At 49.4% G+C, this 22,455-nt stretch overlaps 1 protein-coding gene across 1 annotated transcript in view; it reads right to left on the minus strand.

Moving 5' to 3' along the window:
• Positions 1-12,983, minus strand: part of PTGFRN (prostaglandin F2 receptor inhibitor) — an 82,628-nt gene extending 69,645 nt beyond the window's left edge. The window contains exon 1 of the mRNA XM_082688024.1: positions 12,719-12,983. Coding sequence (XP_082544150.1) covers positions 12,719-12,767 — 49 coding nt within the window. The 5' untranslated portion in view covers positions 12,768-12,983. The remainder of the gene's footprint in view (positions 1-12,718) is intronic.
• Between the last annotated feature and the right edge of the window lie 9,472 nt (positions 12,984-22,455).

The following is a 22,455-nucleotide window of genomic DNA, read 5'->3' on the forward strand; positions in this document are numbered from 1 at the left end:
CTCGAACCATCCTGGGCGCTTCTTCAATGCCACCTCTCCTCCTGTGCATGTGTCCTGCCTCCACCAATAGACTGGCAGCTACAGGAGTCGAGGGACTGTGTCTCGGTCCCTATGTGCCCAGAGCTCTAGAACAATGTTTGGCATAGTGTGGATAATGAGGAGTTGCGAAATCGGCAAATGGAGAGACGAGGCTTATGCTCCCTGCAGCACCATGGCTGTCCCTTCACTCAGACGTGGCCAGAGCTGGCTGCTGGCCTGCCGGAGCAGGGATGACAAGCAGACAGTCTGCGGTCAGGGCTAACACAGACTCAAGGCATTTGCAGCCTGTTCTGCAAGGAAGGATGGCTTCTCCACACTGGGAATGACCCAGACAAAGCTGCGGAAGCGAGGAGGATGTTGGTTTGGGTTGGGAGAGGTGGTTTCAACCCCACCAAGGGAGGAAAGGGTGGAGGGAGCACGGGGACAATAACGAGGACCTGTGAGTCATGTGTCTCCCATACCAGCAGCCACGGAAGTAACTGGGGAAACGCTCATGAAGGGGGACTGGACACGCTCCCATCCCTTCGTTTCTGTGTGTGTGGACTCCCCTGCTCCACAAACCTCTGTCCTGGAAATGGAGTCACAAGCCAGTCTCTCAGAAATCGTGTGGGAGTAACAAAAGGGAAAAAAAGCGAGCAAGGACACATGGATAACCTCTGCCTCCTTTACAACTTACGGCCCCACAACATAGACTTTACATGTGCCTTTCACGTGGGTGTTGTGGGTCCCAGACTGCACAGACGCTGTATGTACCTGTATAGAGATCTACAGATGTCCTCTATGCACAAAAATGAGCCTAATTATTCACAGACTCGAATTCCTAAGTACTAGGATAAACAAAAACGGACACTGTCGCATTTTCGTGGTGTTGACAGCTGGGATGAGACCAATAGCCCTCCTAATAAGCAGATCACTATCAATGGAAGGGCTGTGCTCTCAGGGGACGCAGCTCAATGAGAGCCCACGACAGAGGAATGGGCCACGGGCACCCTTGCTCCGGATCAGAATGTGCTGTCCTCTTGTCCTCTCAGGGCAGCGATGCTCCACCTGGGCTCCAGAGACTCAAACAAATGGAAATAACTGACAGATAAACAAAAGAGGGACACTGCATACGGAGACTGGATAGTCGTCTCTAAGGGCAAGGAGAGAGGGTTACTTGGGAAAACTTCAGGAGGCGTCCCCGCAGCTCAATCATGCATCCCGTTTTCACACTTCTCTGTTTGGAGGGCCAGAAGCCTCTATGAACACGCTGGGTGGAACAAAGAGCTTGTCTTACCACAGCTGTTTTCTTAGGACCAAACTCAGAGCCGGCTTCGTGGAAGTCCCTTTAGGCCCATGGCTCCTGAGGCTACAAATGGGCAGCTCGCCTGGCCTCGCTACCTCTGTGAGAGTCCAGAGATGGGCCAGTTACTTACACGCCAGGTACGACGCTAAGCTTTCTGGAAACTCGTACTGCTGCTCTGAGCGCAGCTTATTTGTGGGATAAATTGTTATTAAAGTGGGACTCTGATGAACAGGCCACATGATTGCATAGATCTCGTTTCCCCAAGAAACGCATCTACAATTTCCCATCTTTCCTCTAAAACTTATCTGTGTCTCTTATCAGGTGTTAGTCCTTCGAAGAAATGCTCTGATCAGCTACCTGAGGGGAGTATCAGTAATTGTTTTGTGAGTCATTTTCCTTGTAAGAAACCACCCAAAATAGGATTATGGCCTGACTTATCACCTTAATTTAGCCCACTAGCTTCCTGTAAGCCCCAGCAGACCTCACCAGCCTTACGCACGTGGGCTCTTAGCTGCTCTGTGGGCGCTGACAATGCTGCCAACACCTTTCAGGGTGACTTTGCTCACATTCTGCCTCTCCACCAACCTCCCCCTCCTCAGAGTTTAATATCCACTTCTGCTGAGGTCTCCCTTACGGTTCCAGTTTAAGTCAGCTAATTCCCAAATGGAATGCCAACCTGCACACACTGATTTACTCCTACCTCTGAGAAACTGTGCTAGTCATTTCCTCCCTGAAGTGGTCTGCCAGCTCCAGGCTCAAACCGCTTTCTAGTCCTACCTGCTCCATGGGGCCTTTCCCCATTAACAGCTCCTGGCCTCCCTATGATTCTGACAGCCCCATATGCACAGCTATCTAATGATTCAGCTACTTCAACATTTAAAAAGCACCAATGATCCATTCTGTTATCACTGGTTCATTTCCTAATTTTTCTGTGATCTCCCAGTGGTAGAAACACAGTAAACAGTCCCTAAATGCTCCCAAAGTTCTAAAAGTTAAGATCATGAGAAAGAGCAAAAATGTCATAGATTGGAAAGTATGGTCGTAGTTGGGCATGAATTATTTATTCACAACTGTGTTCACTTTGCCCAAAGGAAGCGCCCACTGTGTGCCAGGCTCCAGGCAAGACACTATGGCCTGAACTTGAAACTTACTGGATAGATTTCTCAATCAAAGATGATGGACTATATATAATGTCTTCTAATAAATAAGAAAACATTTGGATATGCCAGCCTTTGGAAAATGGAAAAATGAATAGCTGTGCCAAAAGTGGTTTGGGTTTATTTGTTTTTTGTTTTTTTGTTTTAAAGTCCTCACTGCAACCTAAGCAAAGCAGTGGCACACTGGACAGACACCAAATCGGCCACTATTCTGCTCTCAGGACATCCTAGGGGGACAGTGCATTTATAAAAGGCTCTCCACCCCTTCACCTCCAGAACAGCGCAAGCCAGCAAGGCACTTTGAACATTTGCAAGAACTCACTCCTACAAGGCTTTTTCAGGCATCCAAGATGAGTAAAAGAGAACATGTGGGGTCAGCACTAAGGGTTACATCCCAAAGTAGTCAGGCCACAGTGAAGACCAAGGCCATAAACACACGCTCTAGTAATAACAGAGGTTCTCCAGGCTACACCCTTTTCTCTGGTGTTACATCCCACATCATTCTTACCTCCCCTCTTCAGATGAAGAGAATGAAAAGGAAGAAAGTCCCCAAGCCCTGGAAACACATTTCTTAGCCAATTAAGGCTATTGATTAGAAATGTCTGAGTTTCGACTCTCCTATCCTTTAGGAAAGTGGAAAATCCAAACTCGTGTCAATATTTGGACACTTTTAAAGATATCTTTGTCTCTTTTCATGGTAGCATGGAGAGTATTCGGGAAAGGAGAGCCTGTGCAGCCTGTGCACCTGCCAGGCGAAATGGGGAAGAACACACAAGTCACATTTCTGGGGGCTGAGACTCAATTATCTCAACCCCAATTTACTTATGGCTGATTTCCTCAAACATAAGTTGTTTTTTTTTTTTTAAATAATAGTAATAAGAAAAACTCTGCCATCTAGAAACGCCTATTGGTTTTACTGTTTCTGCAACTTCTCCCACAAGTTGGTCTGAAGGTGTAGTTAGCCTGGGGGGGGGGGGGGGACACCTCCGTAACCTGAAGAACCACAGGGATTATGCCCTGTTTCCCAGCAGGGGGAGCAGTCTGGAAGGAGGAAGTAATTGCCGATACGGAGACTAAACAACGAACTATTCCCAGAGCCCTCTGAGGCACCAACCAACTCTGTGGAGGGGTGTCAAGCAGGTGAGACATGAGAGGGGCAGGCTGCGGACAATGGGCCAGCAGCCAGGGACTCCAGGGTTGGACCAAACAGCCCATATGGCCACCAGCAGGGGTCAGCGTGGACTTAGTGAGTTCTGGAGATGGAAGGGAGCCTTCAGGAAACAACTAGCCCAGACCCCACTTGACTGAAGCTAAGAGCTAGGTCGCAACTTGTCCAAGGTCACAAAGCTAGTGAGTGGAAGGTCAAGGGCCAGAATCCAAGCCTCCTGATTTAAAAGACAAGGAAACAAATGTTACCACGTTTTGGCTAATTGTATCAATTCCTCTCCTAAGTATTCAGACACATGTTTGCCTCTGAGTGTCTATACTGACACAGAGATGCAAAACAGCCTACTGTGGTAATGAGCCCAGACTCTGGAGCCAGGCCCTGTGGGTTTGAATGCTGGCAGTTCTGTCAGTTACTGTAACCTTGAGCAAGTCACTTCATGTCTCTGCAACTCAGTGTTCTCATCTGTCAAATGGGAGTAACCACCACCCACCTCATGCGTTATGAGTTATGTGCTAAATGCAATTTCCAGCACAAAATAAGTGGTACGTAAAAGGCAGGAAGGAATTTCTTTGGGAGGAAATAATCCCCATACTGGTTTCTCCCCAGCCCCTAGTTCATCTTAGTCACAGGTTACTGCCTTTTCCCTACAACACCTGGACATAATCCATCTAAAATCTCACACTGCTGTCTCTTCCCCCTTTCAGGCCAAACCCAGTCAGTTATTAGAAGTAAACTGGCCAAAATGCCCCAAGAGGTATGAACTCTAGCTAAGGGTCTACTTTGGCTACTGCCTGCCCAGCCTACTGCACCCTCAGATTTCCACTTTCAAGATCATGGACTCAAAAGTTACCTTTTCAGATCCTCGCCTCCTACCTTCTGAACCCACCCACTCCTGTGAGTCTTGGGGTCTGCTTTGCGACCCTCATGATACGCTCTAGTCCCTCAAACCTGCTGTAATCACAAGCCTTCCAACCTCACTTACTTGCCTGTCCTACCTTGGACTCCCTGGCCATCCTTCTCTGTGATGCTGTCACCGACTCCCTATAGATTCCTGCATCCCTCATCCCATGGAGAGATCACACTCATCCCTCCCAGGCTGCCAAACTGGGTGGAACAGTCCAGAAACCAGGCCAACTGCCTCCAGGACAGACTACGCTAACCTCACCCTTCATGGCTAACTGGAGGTCTGCCACATTTCCATGGAGCCCACCCTGGCCCACTCTCCTGTGACTCTGACCATGGCCTCTGCCTCAGAGTTCACCAAGGAAGCCAAGGCCACCAGAGAACAGAGATGACAGGCTCTCTTTCAGACTAGGGCTTCTCAGACATTAGCAGGCATTCGAATCCCTTGGGGATCTGGTTAAAATGCAGACTCTGATTCAGTGGACTGGACTGGGCCCTGAGCTTCTCCCTCGTGCTGCCAATGCTGCGGGTCCCCAGATCCCACTCTGAGTGGCAAAGTTCAAGGGATCGCTTAAAATTCAGTGGCTACGGGGCACCTGGGTGGCTCAGTGGGTTAAGCCTCTGCCTTCAGCTCGCGTCATGATCCCAGGGTCCTGGGATCAAGCTCCACATCGGGCTCTCTGCTCAGCAGGGAGCCTGCTTCCTCCCTCTCTCTCTGTCTGCCTCTCTGCCTACTTGTGATCTCTGTCTGTTAAAAATAAATAAATAAAATCTTTTAAAAATAAATAAATAACAATAATTAATAAAATTCAGTGGTTACACTGTTGCAGATCTATTCTTTTTCATCTTCATGACAAACCTGCAAGATAGTCATCCCAGTTTACAGATGCAGAAAACTGAGGTTCAGAGAGATTAAGAAACCTGTCCAAGGCCGGGGGGCTGCTGGAGAGAAGATTCCAAACCCTGACACCTACTTTTGCTCTACATAAGGGATTTCCACGAGCAGAAATCATTAAGAAAAGCACATGGAATGGTTTATTCGTAATACGAAATCTTCTTAGCTGATGAGGATGAGATAAAGATGGGTTATAAAACGGCCACAGCGTCCCCATGCTGGAGAGTCCACCTAACAGCTGAAGGCCTAAAAGCAGCTCTCAGAAAGTAGGTTAATTCTACCAGTCAACATGGAAGAAGACATCCAGGGGAACAGAAGGAAAACTTTCCATTTGTGCAGGGAATGTAGGGGAACGCACAGATAACCTCTAACTGGCATGTTGGAGACTTTGTGGCCACTCCTTAGGCTAAAAAGGTTGAGAGCACGGTGAGGACCATGTTTCCTACACCATAGTGCTCCCTGCACATTTGACCTCCACCTTGCCCTTCCCTCCTCTCTGGGAGACCACCTAGCACTCTGACCTCCAAGGCCAGGGGTGCCCTGGGAGCCCCCCACCCCACACTGCTCCACCTTCCCCAGAAGGCAAACCCAGCAGTCATCCTCCCTGTGGGCACACTGGAGGCCCTGGGTACTGTCAGGTCCCTGACCCTGCCATGCTCTAAGCTACTCCCCTCATGGTGGTCTCCCACCTGGGACCACCTGAAAAGGTGGGCTGAGGTGTCTGATGGCGACCCCACTCAGCTCACTCCTCCCCATCTCCACGTCGGTGATCCTCAGCCTCCTCCTTCTGACTATTGAGTCCGACTCGGTCTCCCAGTCTGGTCCTTCTCCTCATCTTGATCTTCCTTCATTTCAGGAGCATCTGCCCAATCCCTTTAACGGGTCTCCTCCAACCCCCTCTGTCTGCTTCTGACAGAGTGCTCTCCTGGGTCTTCCTCCGTCCTGGACTACACCTTCCAGAACTCTCCTTTCCCGGCCCAGCCCCCTCACTGCCCTCATTCCCGAGAACGTGCCCTTGACCCTCACCTCGATCATCCAGGTGGTGTCGCACTTTGTGCTGACACCACCCGCCACATGTCCACCCGCCACACATCCGAGACACACCCTGTCCCACGCGGGATGGGAGCCCCAAGTCAGCTGGGGTCACCGGAAATCAGCACTCAGAACAATGCCAGGGCTGGACTAGCGTGCACTCTCTCGGGGCCACTGGCTAAATAAATGACGTCCTCGCCAGATCACCAGGCTGCCCAACTTCCATCTTCCAACAGCTCATCCCAAGGCCAGGCCAGGGCCCATCCAGAGCAGGCTGTGGCTCACCGGGTAAAAGAAAAAACCAGCAATCTCCATCAAATCAGAGGATACAGGGGAAGTGATAATAACAGTACAACTGTCTTCAGTAAACAGAGTTTCTGGGTTTAGGGGCAGCTCTGACCTGTGGGCTCCGGAGGCTGAGGGTCTCAGCGTCCTAGCACACCTCCTATCCACTTGGGTCCCCTTACTGAGGTCCACAAGCTGTGAAGTTCCGACCCTGTCCAGGTTGAAGAAAGGATAAAGAAGAGCCATTGTCAGGATGCTCTTGGCCTCACATCCCTTTTGAGGTCTGAGGAGTAACCCAACTCTCTGCACACCACTTGTAGTTCATTAGGATTCAAAGGTAGCACCCATTCTAAACTGTGCCCCGAACCTTAATCATAATTCTGTTCTTTGCAGTGCTAAGTGAAAACTCCTCCCAGACACAGCAACACTGGCCAGTGTTTCTCAATTCCCCTGAAATACCCTTCGTGATGTAAATGCTCACGTCCCAGCTGCTTATAAAGGTGCGAAGCAGGATGCAATTAAGGTCCCAGAACATCATACTTAAACTCGAATCATGCCGCTTAGCAACTCCATTATCTCACACAAACACTTACGGAGTATTGTAGAGAAATCAGCATTCGAAGAACACAAACGTGGACACAGTGCCATTATCTCTAGTCTCCTGAAAATCACACCGCTGGTCTGCAACAGTGTTAACTACTGGGTCTAATTCTGTCGCTCTGCGAAGACTATCCAGTTGGTGTGGGGGAAAAACAGTCCAAGATCTAAAAACCACTGACTGTGCCAACTGCAGCACTTTGCCTTTTCCAGAAGATAAATTATGAAGAATTTTTGCCAGTTCAAGTTATTTTTCCCAAAGCCGAGAGTCGAATGGCCTTGGTACCCTGCCTTGAAGACTCAGATGCAATTACACTGAATAGCTATGAACTGCCCCGCCAGCTTCCCCCCAACTTCATTTGATAAAGTGAGACGCAGACACACACTGACAGACAGGCACACACCTTCTTTAACTGCCAGATATAGCACCAACAGGAAAATGTACATCCAATCTACAGGGTGAAAATCAGCTCTGCAGCTCATCACTGAAGCAAAATAGCCATATACACGCCGACCAGCCCGACTGCCTTGTAAGGAACGATCGCTGACAACTAGGGTTCCTATTCAGCAGGCTAATAAGAATAATTATAGCCAGGGCAGGCATTAATCAGCTTGGCAGATACAGGAATTCTGTTAACAAGGCTAAAATGAGTGCCAAGGAATCTCTGAAGGCCACAGCACTTCAAAGACTGTTAAGCTGGGGGGATTCACTAAGGTTCCTCCTGCCAGCCTTCCCCCGCCTTCTGCCTTTGGGTCCCACCCTTCAGAGCAGGCGCAGGTGTGGGGACCTGCTAGGAGTCAGGGGTCACCACATGTGGGAATAGGGGTCCTTGGTCTGGCCCCTCCAGGAATTGTGCCTGGACTGCGCTCACCCCAGACTCTCTTATTTGCAACTGCACTCTGGCTGTCAAAACACAGCCGTCCTTTTTTCTGCCAAAACTAGTCTCAGGCAACACACAGCGTGAGGTTACGGAGAGCACCAGTCAACGCGTTCCTGAGTGCAGGCACAGTGGAGCCCCGTGATCACATCCTGGCTCGGCCTCGGAACAGCTGTAGGACTCCGGACACGTGATTTAACTTTTCTGGGCGTCGCTTTCCTCGCGCGCAATGGGCAGGAAAGAACAGCACCTTTCTCAAAGGGTTGTGAGGATTAAATAAGAGAAGGCACAAAAACCCTGGTGCTTGATATGTACTCTCTAAACAGCAGCTATCACTTCCGTTCCATACAGAGCCCTCTATAGAAACTGAGAGAAAAGAAGAAACCAAACATTTGGTATCACGGACACGCGCACGTGATAGGAGCGGCTTCGCCTGGGCTAAGCTTTTTACCTGACCTCCTTCAGAGCTGACAAAGAGACTGCTTAGCTCTCCCCGCAAGTCCACTGTTTTTGCCCACGGATGTTGGTCCTCGGCAGCCGCCAGGCTACGTGGCATTCCTCGACCTCCCTTGCAGCTAGTGTGACGAGGCTAAGTTCTCTTGAATGGAATGTGTGCGGAAATGATGCATGCCCCTTCCAATCCTGGTCTATGAAACCTCCATGTGTTCTCCTCCAGGCTCTTTCCCTCTTTATGGGGCAGGAGAGGGGATGAGGACAACCAAAGTGATCTGAGATGGGCTGAAGACAGGGGAGTTGCTATCAGCCTGGGCACCAGGCTGGCTGCAAGGACCAGGCATACCACGCACCCTCGTCATGTGAGGCCTCCCCTTGGCACTGTTGTGAGAGACCTTTCTATTGTTTGAACCCTGATGCTTCTGAACTGTGAAGCTTCGAGTCTCTTCCTTTGTTAAAGCAGTTTGGCCTACCTAATTAATATAAAAGTCTTCTATCTAATTTAAATTTGAAAATACAGATATAATGCTTCCGTCAATTAAAAACCATTTCAGTGGATTTGAAAGTTGTTGTGTGTTTTCTTTAAAGACACAAATGAAGAAAAATTCCTCCCCCCTTCCTACCTTTCACTAATTCATGCTGCACAATAGTGAGGACTCACCTCCTCCCGCACATTGCTGTGTTGTGTTAATTTCACCCAGAACCAATGAGCTTTTTCTTTCACAAAGAACCAATGAGCTTTTAATGGCTACCCAATACCCACAGAGAGAGGGATAGATGCATGTATCTACTCAGTTGGCCAACACTGACCAAATACCTACTACGTGCAGCCCACTAGGAACCCTATTAGTAACAGGACTACTACAGTGAACAGGATGAACGGGATCCCTGCCCCTGGGGATATAATCCGTGTGGGGATTCAGACCGGAAACAGACAAATATTATATACAGTGAGATAAGCGACATGACAGGAAGAGTACGGGCTGCCTGGCAGCACCCCCAAAACCAATGAACCCACCCCTCACAGCTCAGACTGCTCAGCCCAGCAAGAAAAGCCTTTAGGAAATACCCCAAACCCACCCTTCCAGCTTGCTCTCCCACTAGAACCTCCCCGTCCCACCTCCAGCTCCATGGACCTCACATGCCCTTCCTGAAAGAGCCTAGCACTTTCACACAGCCCCAATCAATACCCTTCCACAAACGTGCCTTTCCTAGAACGCTCTTCCACTCTTTCTTTCAAAATTCTAATCATCCTCAAGGCTCAGCCCAAATGTCACCTCTTCAGCAAAATCAACCCCAACCCCAAGTCAAAATTAATCATTCTCTTCCCTACTACCTCTGTCAGGATCTCATTTGGCCTTGGAGTTATCTGTTTTTATTATCTGTCCATCTACCTGCACTGACCACTCAGGGAGGTATTTGCAATATTCTGTGGACTCCGATGGATTTTCAAGAAATGCCATAGTGAATGGGTGGACGAGACAGGTCAGACACAGGGACCGGCTCCGTGAAGCTGAGTGAGTTCTGATGTGATTGCAACCTTTGAGAGGGAGACTTAGGAAAATGTTGTGGAAGAAGCGAGTTTGGGGGGAAACGGGAATACGGAGGTGAGAGAAGAGAAGCAGGAGGGACATTCCCAGGCCATGAAAAAGGGAAAGGCCGGAAGGTTCACACAATTCTCTGTAAGGACAGCAAACAGATTCCTTAGAATGAAGTATTTGATTCAGAGGGAAGCGAACACAAGGGGCAGAATATCCTCGGAAGAAAAACCACAAAGAACCAATGAGCAAAGGTGAGACACTCCCCGAAACGGATCCTTCCGGAAAATGATGACCTAAGAAGGGAGGACAGAGGAAAAGATCAGCCAGGAAGACGTCCGAAGTTAATCTGTGCAGGGAATTACCAGAACCCGGGCTAGGGTAGCAGCTGTAGAAACAGGAAGAATGGGAAGATGCCCAAGTCTGTGCTCAGAGAAAAGGCACAGAACTGAGGGACTATGTGAACGTGGAGGTCACAGAGGTCAGTGATGGCAAGATTATGCCCAGGAGGCAATACAAGAGGAAAGATGAGCTTGTTGATTCACATATTAAGTTTCAGGAGCCAGTAGAACATGGAGGGCTTCCCAGAGGTCACAAAGAAGCCACACTGGGTGAGTGCTGGGGGGCAGAGCTGTCATCTGGAACACCAAGTTCAGAAGCTGTTAGGTGGAAAGGCATTGGCTGGGGATGCCTCAGATATTTATGTGTAGTTAACATGAAATGTCCTGCCAACATACAACCAAGACTTCTCTGAGCTGTGCTTTTCCCACTTCAGTTTTTTCCCCTTTGTCCATTTCTTTGCCCCCATCCCTTTTTCTCCCTCATCATAATTACTCAAGGGCATCCTTTTCAGACTTCTTCATGAGCCCACCATCTGAGCTGGTACAAGGGTTGTCAAGAGCACAACTCTAGGGGGTCATTCATCTTGGCTCCAAAGTGAAGAGCAGCTCCTGGAGTAGTGCAGTGCACAATCTGTGTGACTATAGGGCATGGCCTGGTGTAACCCAGACACATTAGCCAATTAATGTGTATAGACTATCACAACAAACGGAGAACTTCAAGGGTCCTGGTATGAAAGGGAAAGCTCTGGGGCCTGAGACCATACAAAACGTGCTACAAAACCAAGTGAAAGATCTGGAAGCTTTCTGCATGTGGTTGCAGCTAAAGCAGCATGGCTGGATGAGCTCTCTTGGGGAGTGAATTCCAGAAAACCCTTCAAAGAAAGAAAACACAGTATCGGCTAGAAAGGGCAGCGGCAGTCATGGGGGTGGGGACAATGTGGGCCCTGGAGTGGGCAGGATGGCAATGGCTGTGGAAGGCTTCCACTGGGACCCTCTGACTGTAAGTGCAGAGTAGTCATTTGCCCTGTGTGCAGCTGGGTCCTGGCTGGGACAAACGCCACACACCATGCATTCTGCAAAAGATTCAGATCTGCCTTCTCTAGGGGCTTGGAAGAGAACCCTGGGTCAGGTCACAGGGCTCCTTCTGTTCCGGCTGACACAGACCAAAGGGATCCAAGAATATGAAAGAATATCAAAGCACTGGGGTCAGTCCTCCAGCACCTCAGAGGGCATTTAACAAACATATGTATTTCTATGGCTGATAACTGCATAGTTATGTTAAATAACCATATTACCATAATCATGTGTATCTACACGAAAATGGTGTCTGTGTGTATGGGGTAAAAGGAAAATGGAGAGGAGGGGAAAAAAAAAAAAAACCCCACCAAAGATTCCTTGGGTAGGGGGGACCCCGCTGGGTCAAATGATCAAGAGGCACCCAGGTTTGGGGAGGGTGGAAGACGGGGGCCCTAAAGGGAAGAAAAGTAACAGGTAGGAAAAGTTAGAGAAGCCAAGGCGCCCGGGTCTTTGTGTGCAAATGTGCAGCTAGGCAGCTTCAAGAAGAGCTCAAGGAAAAGACTGAGGAGGCAGAATATCGAGCCACCGCCAACATGACGAAGGACGCGCACACCGATTTTTTCCTTTAGCGCTCTGGGCCACCCCGTGACCTTCGTAGAAGGAAGTTGGCGGATTGTCTCCCTTCCCTGGAAAGGCAGCTCGGCGTGGGCTGGCATGTGCCAGGGACGACTCGGCCGGTCTCGGCTACGGCGGGCCACATCAAAGGCGCATATTTCCGCCCCCGAGCTGGGGACGCGGCCGGGGACCGCTGGCACCTTCCGGGCCCGGAGTTCAAGGTGAGCCGGGCTCCCGGCGGCCAACAGGTAGGGAGGGCTGGGGGAAGCCGGCCACCGGCCACTCCCCCCCGCACAGGTGGGGCGAGGCGCGGCCTGGCGAGGCGGCCCGGCCGGATTCGCGCCCGGCTCCCCGATCCCGCGCCGTTCCCCGCCGGCCCGCGCCGCCCGCGGACCCCGCCACCTCTCCCGGGAGCCGCCCGCCCAGCACCTCGGCGCCCCAGGCCGCGCGCCGCAGCTGCGCCCCGCCGAGCCTCCCCCGGCCCCCGCGCCCCGCCGAGCCCGGCGCGCACTCACCCAGCCCCAGGAGCGCCAGCAGCAGCGGCCTCGGCGCCAGGCGCCCCATGCTCGCCGGGCGGGAGCGACTCTCCCCCGCCTCCTGCGTCCCCGCCGCCTCTCCTCCTCCTCCTCCTCCAGCTCCGGCTGCTCCAGAGTCCGCGCTCCCCCGCCTGGGCCGCGCGCCTGCTCCGCTCTCCTCGCGAGCCGAGAAATCCCAGCGCTGGGCCGTACGTGCGCCCCTCGCTCCGCGCCGCCCGCCCGCCTGCCCCCGCCCGCCGCCCGCCTCCCGCCTCCCGCCGGCCGGGCACCGGGAGCCGGGCGCCGGAGCCGCCCCGCCGAGCCGAGCGCGCAGTCCCGACCGCTTCCCGAAAGCAAAAGGGAAGAGCCGCAGCGCCCGCCCGCCCGCGCCTCCCATCCGGCGCTCTGCCAGCTACAAACACAAACTTTCCCAAGCCCCTCCCCGCTCCAGGTAACGGCGGCAGCGCCCGGCCACCCGCTTAAAGGGGAGGAGGCGTCGGAGCCCACCCCGCTCTCCCCTCGGGCCCCCGCCCCACGACAAACTTTCCTCCGACCTTTAAAAGTTGGCCTGGGAAGGACTCGTCTGGAAACCTCATCGCCTGTGCTCCATTCCGGGACACCCCGCGTTCTTGTCCCTCTGGAGTCACCCACGCGTGTCTGCTCTTCCCTCGGCTACCTCCCCGCCGTTCACCCCACTCGTCTCAGGCTCCGCACCCCACCCACCAGCCTCTGGGTTCTTGCTAAAAATTGCTCAGGTAGGACTTTCCACGGAGGTGAAAGGACTTTAAAGGTCATGAGTTCCAGCCTCTTCGTGGTGCAAGGCCAGAAGTGACCTACCCAAGGGCTCACAGCAAAGTGGCAAGAGCAGAACGCCGATCTCACAGGCTCTGCTCCCGGCCCTGCGGCCGGTGGGCCTCCCTTCCCTCTCCAGGGAGCCTATGGCATTGATTAGAACGCATCCCACAAGTACACCCACGGGGAAACAAACAAACAAACCAAGTGTATTAATAGCTACAGTTCTTCATATGGAATGTACTCTGAAGTCTAAATATGTGTTGCTCTGAGGGGACACAACTAGTTGCCAATAAAGACCCCCTTTTTCCCCCACAATAGGGTTTTGTGCTTCTACTTTGAATACAAAAGGCCCAGTATTGGAAAAAAAAAAAAAAAATTAGAGTTCATTGTTTAAAACTTCACAAGGGTTCTTCACAAGGTGCTCCCATAGGGAGCCATCCTGATGCCCAGTGACTGCCCACCCACACCCCCGGGACCACAGCCTTTCATTAATACATGCAAAACACATTGCAGATGTGAATGGCCAAACTGCCCAGACTGGGGAGAGAAGCACTGCTTGAACTCTGATGCATCATTGCTTCCACTAACAAGCATTTCTTATTTCTGCAAAAAAAAAGTGTGATTAGGGGCACCTGGGTGGCTCAGATGGTTGGACATCTATCTTCTGCTTGGGTCGTGGTCCGCAGGGTCCTGGGCTCTGGCCCGAATCCAGCTCCCTGCTCAATGGGAAGCCTGCTTCTCCCTCTCCCACTCCCACCCCTTGTGTTCCCTCTCTTGGTGCATCTCTCTCTGTCATATAAATAAAATCTTTAAAAAACAAACAAACAAACAAACAAACAGGGGTACCTGGGTGGCTCAGTGGGTTAAGCCACTGCCTTCGGTTCAGGTCGTGATCTCAGGGTCCTGGGATTGAGCCCCGCATCAGGCTCTCTGCTCCGCAGGGAGTCTGCTTCCCTCTCTCTCTCTCTCTCTCTCTCTCTGCCTGCCTCTCTGCCTGCTTGTGATCTCTGTCTGTCAAATAAATAAATAAAATTTTTAAAACAAAAACAAGTGATTGGCCAGATAGGGACCCCTTTGAAAGGGACTCAAAAACTCTTGGTGGCACAACAATGGGAATGTCTTAATGCTACTGAACTATTCACATAAAAGCAGTTAAAATGGTAAATTCTGTTTTAACACAATAAAGAAACAATTTTTTTTTAGAAACGATTTTTATTTCATGTTTGCCACGAGCCTTTCTTCATACTGTTCACCCACCCTGAAACCCCTTTCTGCTCCCCATCTCATGGAACCCTCTAGAATTTTTCTGGAAAGTGTTTAATTTAATTCAATCGACCTCAAATGCCAGGCCTAACATTAGGCCTTGGGAGATGCTGGAACTACAGAGCAGGGTAAGGCCTGGCCCCTCTGGAAACTCAGAACTTTTCCTTTCTTAACTACCCACAGCCCTTAATGTCTGGACCACACATTTTGGCTCTTCAAGGTTACTCATGCTTGGACCGAATGTTTGATTGCCCCCCCCCATTCGTATATTAAAACCCTAATCCCTAGTGGCATTTGGAGGTGGGGACTTTGCAAGGGGCGGTAATTAGGTCCTGAGAATGAGATGGAACCCTCATGAATGGGATCAGTGCTTTTATAAGGAGAGGTGCCAAATATGATCTCTCCACTGTGTAAGGATACAGCTAGACAGTATCTGTCTGCAAACCAGGAGGAAGGCCCTCACCAGGAACTAAATCTCGGGCTTTGTTTAAAGAACTATGATAAATAGTTTTTGTTTGTTTTTGTTTTTGTTTTTGCTCCAGAACTATGATAAATAAATGTTTCTTGTTTAAGCTACCTAGTCTATGACATTCGCCATGGCAACTTGAGCCGAAACAGCACAACATACATACCACTCCCATTTTTGTCTAATATAGAAATGAGGCAATGCTAAAAGCTCTTTTATTTAACAGATAAGTACAAGTCTGGCGGTGTGCCTGGCACATGATAGGTCTTCAATAAATATTTATAGGCTGAATGCATGCCAGGTGCTGGGCTGGACCCTGGGAATACAGAGATGGGTAAGACAGTTCCTGCCCTTAAGGCACTCACAATCTGTGCTTCATGACTTGGTAGGTGTGACACAGGGAGTGGTCAGTCCTGGGTCAGTCCTGGGAAGGTTGCCCAGAAAAGCTGCTCAGAGAGGAGGATGTCCATGAAATGAGTTTGGAATGACTGCGAGGTCTTTAGCTGTACGGTGGAGGGATGTGCTTACTGTCGATGTTGTATATTTAATATGATAGGGATTCTTCTCCCCGCCCCTCCTCACCCCCAGGTGTTATTAAATTAATGGTGCATTTTCAATCATGGAAGTAACAGTGGATAGTAGTTGAAATGGAAATAATAAATAAGACTGTCCAGGCAGGGCAAGCAGAATGAGGACTAAAGTGGATAGCCTATTGGTGGTAGGCAGTCAGCTGTGTCGTGAGATTCAGCCCAAGACAGGCATTTTGTAGCAGAAAATGAGTGTCAATTAATAACTCAACTCTAGACACTTGCTCATAACCACCACCTTTTGCATAGCCCTGACTACCAAAGGATAAAATCCTAAAGAAACATAGTACCTGCAAGCAGACCAGCACACTTCGTTAATTCACGACTCTGGAATCTGATGATGCTTTTATTATGAAAGATATTTATTTGTCAGAGTGAGTAACCTCCTACACAGGTAAGGCTTTTGCCCCAACCAATTGTTCTCAGTTTGGTTAGTCTTCTTCGGGCTTGCCTGGGGCAGAAGAGCTCATTTTTCTAGCAACTCTGACCCACGCCCATTCCTAGGGAGGTGAGCCCTACCCTGGGTTTCCTTTGCCAGATCACAGTGACCCTGGGAGGCTCTGGTCACAACAGCCAAGCCTTGTCTCTTAGTGACACATAACTGCCTACACACACTGCTCCTGAAAACCCCAGGAAGGTCCTCATACTCTCACTCCCGATAGATTTTCCTGCTGCGATCAGGAAAATCACCTATTATTTAAAGTCGAGAATGGAAATATTAGAAGGTCCCAATGAGGGATGCCTGGGTGGCTCAGTTGGTTAAGCGGCTGCCTTCAGCTCAGGTCATGATCCCAGCGTCCTGGGATCGAGTTCCACATCGGGCTCCTTGCTTGGCAGGGAACCTGCTTCTCCCTCTGCCTCTAGCCTGCCACTCTGTCTGCCTGTGCTTGTGCTTTGTATTTCTCTCTCTCTCTAACAAATAAATAAAAATCTTTAAAAAAAAAAAAAGAAGAAGAAGGTCCCAATGAATGAATTTGCTGATTGGTCTAAGATTCACCAGGGCCTGGTGCATTAGTTCTCCCATCCTAACAACCCATGCACACACGAACACACACACACACATACAGTCTTCAGTTGACCCTGACCCTATTTCAGCAGAGTGGGGAGGCGAGTATTCAACCTTTCATTCCATTAATCATTTTCATTAAAATAAGTCCTTGTTTTTTTAGGTGTCTTTTCCCTATGGAAATTAAGGGGATTACTAATTAAAAAGAAATGTAAGATTTAATCATAGAATTAGAAGTTGGAATTAAGAGTTAAAAGTGGGGGAGAGGGGACACCTGGGTGGCTCAGTGATTCTGAGCAACCGACTCTTGATTTCAGCTCAGGTCATGGTCTCAGGAGATGGAGCCCCTGGTCCTCCAGCTCTGTGCTCAGAGTTTTGTCTGCTGAAGAGTCTCTCCCTTTTCCTCTGTTCCTCCCCCTGCTCACTCTCTCTCTCTCTCTCTCTTGCTCTCTCTCAAATAAATACAATATTTTTGTAAAAAGTTACAAGGGAAGAGTGGGGAGAGAAGGCTTTCATTTTCTGATGAGTGATAATCACTCACCGTTGCCGGGGAGCCCACAGGGAAAGTTATGAAATGCCCAACTGACCAACTTAGAAGACAGTAAGGGCCTTATTTGTTTGCACTGTGTCAAACAGGGTCCTGCTGAGGGCTGTGCGCTGTGACCTCCGTTCTCATGCTGGCACAGAAGCAAAAGGTGGCCTGTCCTGGGAGAGGCAGCAGGGTCTGAGGGTGGTGCGGGGTCTCTGGGAGCTGGACTTCAGGATGTCATCGGAGACTCTTTACCCAAGGCCAGAGGTGCCCCACCAGGCCTAACCTTGTACCTGGCAGCCGGAGTGGTGGCCAGTGGGTGCGGAGAGGACTTCATGCCCTCCTGGGAAGGCACCACACCGTAACATTCACGCATGCACTTGGAGGGGCAGGAGGTGAAGGGGGGATGTCCTCCTTTCTCTTATGGGTTCCCCCCACCAGCCTTTCTCATCCCACTTGAGCTCTGCTTTGGGGTTCAACTGGAACATGAACACTACACATTTAAAATATTTGCAACCTAAAAGGCATTCGGAGTAGGGCTGCTAGCTAAAATACGGGAGGACCCGTTAAATCAAATTTCGGATAAACAAGGAATACTTTTCAGGATAAGTATGTCCCAAGAGTGCACAGAGCACCCCCGTACTTAAAAGTATTTCTCATTTATCTGAATCCAAGTCAACCAGGCATCCTGCATTTTTATTTGCTGAATCTGGAAACCCTTGACCAGAGAGGAGTTTCCATATATGGAAATAGGTTCTCTCTAGATGACAACGGGGAGCTCTAAGTAGTGATCTTCCAATTATTTTGGAGTTTTGCATTTCAAAGGAGGAATAGACTTGCTTCGGGGTGTTATGTTGAGTCACTGGGTAAAAATTGCCAAGAGACAGAATCGGCCTCATTTGTCATAACCAGAGTGAGCTCGATGATGAGGGGACCTACGGGATTTGTTAGAATCCTCTCCTCTCTAAAAATTATTCGGCGAGACACTAAATGCCTACCTGTAAGCGCAGTCTCGGGAGAATTACTGCATTGGGTAGGGGGTTACAGAGAAGCTGACCTCAGAGGCAATGCTTTCCAACCTCAAGATCCTGTGAATTGTCCAAGGCCAGCCATCTCTTTCCTAGTCCCTCTTCCAAAGCCAAATCTTTGTCCATGCCACTTCTCCCTTTTCTGGAACGTCTACCCCTTGGGGCTAGGCTGGCTGTCTGTCCTACAGCGTAGAGCACATTGCAAATTCATGCCGATGCCAAACCTACCACCTCTCTACTGGAGAGTACTCAGGTGAGTTCTTCTAAAACCCAGCCACCATTTTTGGGAGACATCTCCCATTTTTATCCACTCCATAGCCCATAATCCCCCTCGGCAAGTCGCTTAGCAGAGGGGTCCATCTGGCAATTTTGTCTATCTTGGAAGGTGCGTAGGGAATGGCATTTTGCCAGCCAGCGACTTCATGGAACTTGACCGTATGACTTTTGTCCCCTATATCCGAGCAGCTTTGTAGCACCTGCTTCAGTATTTTATTCTGGCCTGAAACTGTATCCACGCTTTGGGACATAAAGCTTGTGGGGGTCTTAATCAACAGTTTGCCTCCAAGGTAGGAAGAAGGCAAAGTTACTTTCTGAGGAGACCCTTGGGCACCTTGCCCATGAAAACACTGGAGGGCCACTTCTGAACCACGGCGACTGTCCTGGCGTGGCTCCAGCATCTTCACGAGGGGATGTCAGACCTGCCCCGAGAGGGCTGATGGATTGGAGGGTAAGTGTGTCTGGGCTTAACCAGCCACCCAGAACAGCCACCATCCAGGTCATGATTGCAAACTTACTGCTCCTCGATATTTTTAAAAGCCCAACTGAGAGCAACAATATTTATGGAAGATTACCTGAAGTAAATGCAGCCTGTACATTCTTCTAGATACCCTAAGATCCCCCTGAATTATGAATTAAGGAGCCCATCAGTAAGCTTGATACCTAGCTATATCATATTGGCACCCGCGTAAAGTTGCTTTTACTGAATTCCATTTTGTCATGATGCCATCAGTTTCTATTGAGGGATGAACTAACAAACAGTCCTGTGCACTTTGTCACTGTCTTCCCTGGAAGGACAGGTTTACAGATGCTCTTCTTGACATCAGGCAGCAGCCTCTCTATTTGGGATCCTTGGGACGTTTTTACTCCGTCCTCAGTACTACAAATGACTGCACTTTTCCGTAGCAACTGGTTTCATTTTACCGTATGGACTCTGTAAATGTTATAAGTGGCGGTGTTTTCTTTTCATGTCAGTGATTAGAAAGCTTCTGGTCGGGGCACCTGGGTGGCTCAGTGAGTTAAAGCCTCAGCCTTTGGCTTGGGTCATGATCCCAGAGTCCTGGGATCAAGCCCCACATAGGGCTCTCTGCTCAGTTGGGAGCCTGCTTCCTCCTCTCTCTCTGCCTACTTATGATCTCTGTCTGTCAAATAAATAAATAAAATCTTTTCTCTCTCTTTTTTTTTTTTCAAAGATTTTATTTATTTGATAGACAGAGATCACAAGTAAGTGGAGAGGCAGGCAGAGAGAGAGGGGAAGCAGCGTCCCTGCTGAGCAGAGAGCCCGACATGGGGCTCAATCCCAGGACCCTGGGATCACGACCTGAGCCAAAGGCAGAGGCTTAACCCACTGAGCCACTCAGGTGCCCCAATAAATAAAATCTTAAAAGAAAGAAAGCTTCTGGTCAGATCTCTGACTCCATCCCTCCCTACCCCCCTACCCCCAGGAAACAAATAGGTCAAAAAGCCCAAATTTTAAATAACCTTACTTGCTGCTGTTATTTTCCCTTTCCCTCATTTGACTCCTGTCATTTTCCTTTCTTTTAGGTTCATGTGTGTGCACAATATGGGAACCCCTTTCCCATATTCCTACGACTGCCCTATTCTATTCCGCACCTCCTGCCCTTCAAGAGACATTTTACGTTCTCAGTCCTCATTTGCAGATTAAGTGCAATAAGGTAATAATCACAATGAACTCTGCTTCCAGGGGAAGGCTGGAATAGGATGAAGCTGAGCCTGGGGCTGCCCTGGAACTTGAGGAGACACGGGGAGTCCCATCAGGTGCTCCTGAAAAAGGACATCGTTTCTGAGAGCAGCAGACACTCTTCCCCTCACCCTAGCACGGGGGCACTGGGTCTCTGTCCACACTGGCTGGCAAATACTAGAATTCACTTGCTTTCTCTAAGCATACGATGGGTGCAGGGTTGAGGGGGTCCGAGCAAGTCCTGAGCGGATGGATGGTGATGGTAGCTCACCACAAGTTCTACATAGTCAAAGGCTCAACCGTGAAGGTTCAGCCAGCCCTGAACTCTCGGGGTTCCCCACACTCTGCGGCTTCTCACTTCCATTTGCTGCCACCTGGCCCAACTTCTGAAACACTCTTCCTACTCCTCCATTCCTCTGGTCGGCACCAGTCCTCGCCTAGAGCAGACAGGTTGAAAGACACGGGTGTGTGTGAGGTGGGTCACTGATGGCATTGGCTGGACAGTCCCCCACAGCTTGTGGAAACCCCAGGAGAGGCCAAGGGATGTGACTCGGGGAGTCACTCCTCTCTCTAGGCTTGTGTCCTCCTTCCCAAGATGCCCTGCGGGTAGCTCCCGCTCTTCATTTAATGTGTCTTAGGGTTCTACAATAGTTGTGCAAGTGTCTGTCTCCCCACTAATGAGAGCAGAGGCTGCATTCTACTCAGCTTTGGACCCCAGTGCCCAGCACAGCGCCTGACACAGAGTAGGTTGACTCCATGAATGTATCATTTCTGACTAGTGTGGTTTGTGTCTCTTTCAAATGTTGGAGTGTCAGTAACAGTTTATTTGGGAAAAAATAATCCAAAACCACTTATTTATTCCAACCCCCTTGTTTTACAGATGAGACAGTGGAAGCCCAGAGAGCCTGAGTAACTTGTCTGAGATTACACAGTATATTAAAGTGATTATGGAATATTAAAATGATTCCAAAAGTATGCCAAATGCAGACAAGGGAGATGGCGGGAGTTACAATGTAAATTATTAGCACTTCAAATGGAGGGTATGACCACTCTGTGCTGGATTTCTAACAGGAAATTGCTTAAAATAAATTAACTTGGAAAGTTCCTGAGCTCCGATTAAAGAGGTGAATGGCTTGAATGGGGCTCTCTCTTGGAGAAGAAATTCACCCTTTGTAAACACATTTTCAAGTACTGTACCCAGGATTTTGAATCAGAATGAATTTACTTAGCATTCTCTTCTTCCAACCCATTCATCCGACAGTGGCAGCTATAGAGAGAGGAGTTTTCATTTTTAATAATAATAATAAAAAAATGGGATGTGGATAGTACTACTTAATAAATGAAAAACGCTCTGAAGGCCCCCTCTTCACCTGTCCTCCCTCCTACCCCTAAAAAACCTGCTGCAGTCTTCAGCACATGTGTGAGGTACAGAATGCCAGGGATGGTCAAAGATTATGATGAAAACCAAGAAAAATAACAGTTTACCACTCCTCATTGCATGGTAAAAAACAAAAAAATGCAAAACCAACAAAACAGTGAAAAACTTTAACTTGAGCGGGCAGGAGGGAGATTGTGAGTCATGGGAACTAGTCTTCCTGCCAAATGAGAGAGAAGGACTCATTTGAACAGACATACTTGTACTCAACTTCTCATTTGCCCGGACATGGGCCAAGATTAGTCTAGAAAAAAGGGGCTCATTTAGTGTTTTCAGAGTCCATAATACCGGGACAAACCCCCTCCCCCCACAAAACCAAAAAAACTCAATTGGATGAGTGTAAAGCAGATTCCTGCTTCTTATCTGTGTGGCCCATTTCTAAAGTCTTCCTTCTGACACTCACCTGGCTCAGAAGCTCCAAAAGTCAAGTGATAAAGGAGTAGTGACACTTTCCTTCGGGCAATGTAGAAATGAAGGTTAACAGGACTGAAGTCACACAGTGTAGGTGAACATTCAACCTCTGCCGCTTACAAAAGCCCTCCAACCTTGCACCAGTTATTTAACCTCTCTGGCTCTCAGTCTCCTGATCCGTAAAATGGGGACAATAATAATATTTATGGCAAAGTGTTATTTTGGGAACTGAGAAAGGG

The sequence above is a fragment of the Mustela nivalis genome, assembly GCF_964662115.1.
Source record: "Mustela nivalis genome assembly, chromosome: 10".
NCBI classification, from domain to species: domain Eukaryota; kingdom Metazoa; phylum Chordata; class Mammalia; order Carnivora; family Mustelidae; genus Mustela; species Mustela nivalis.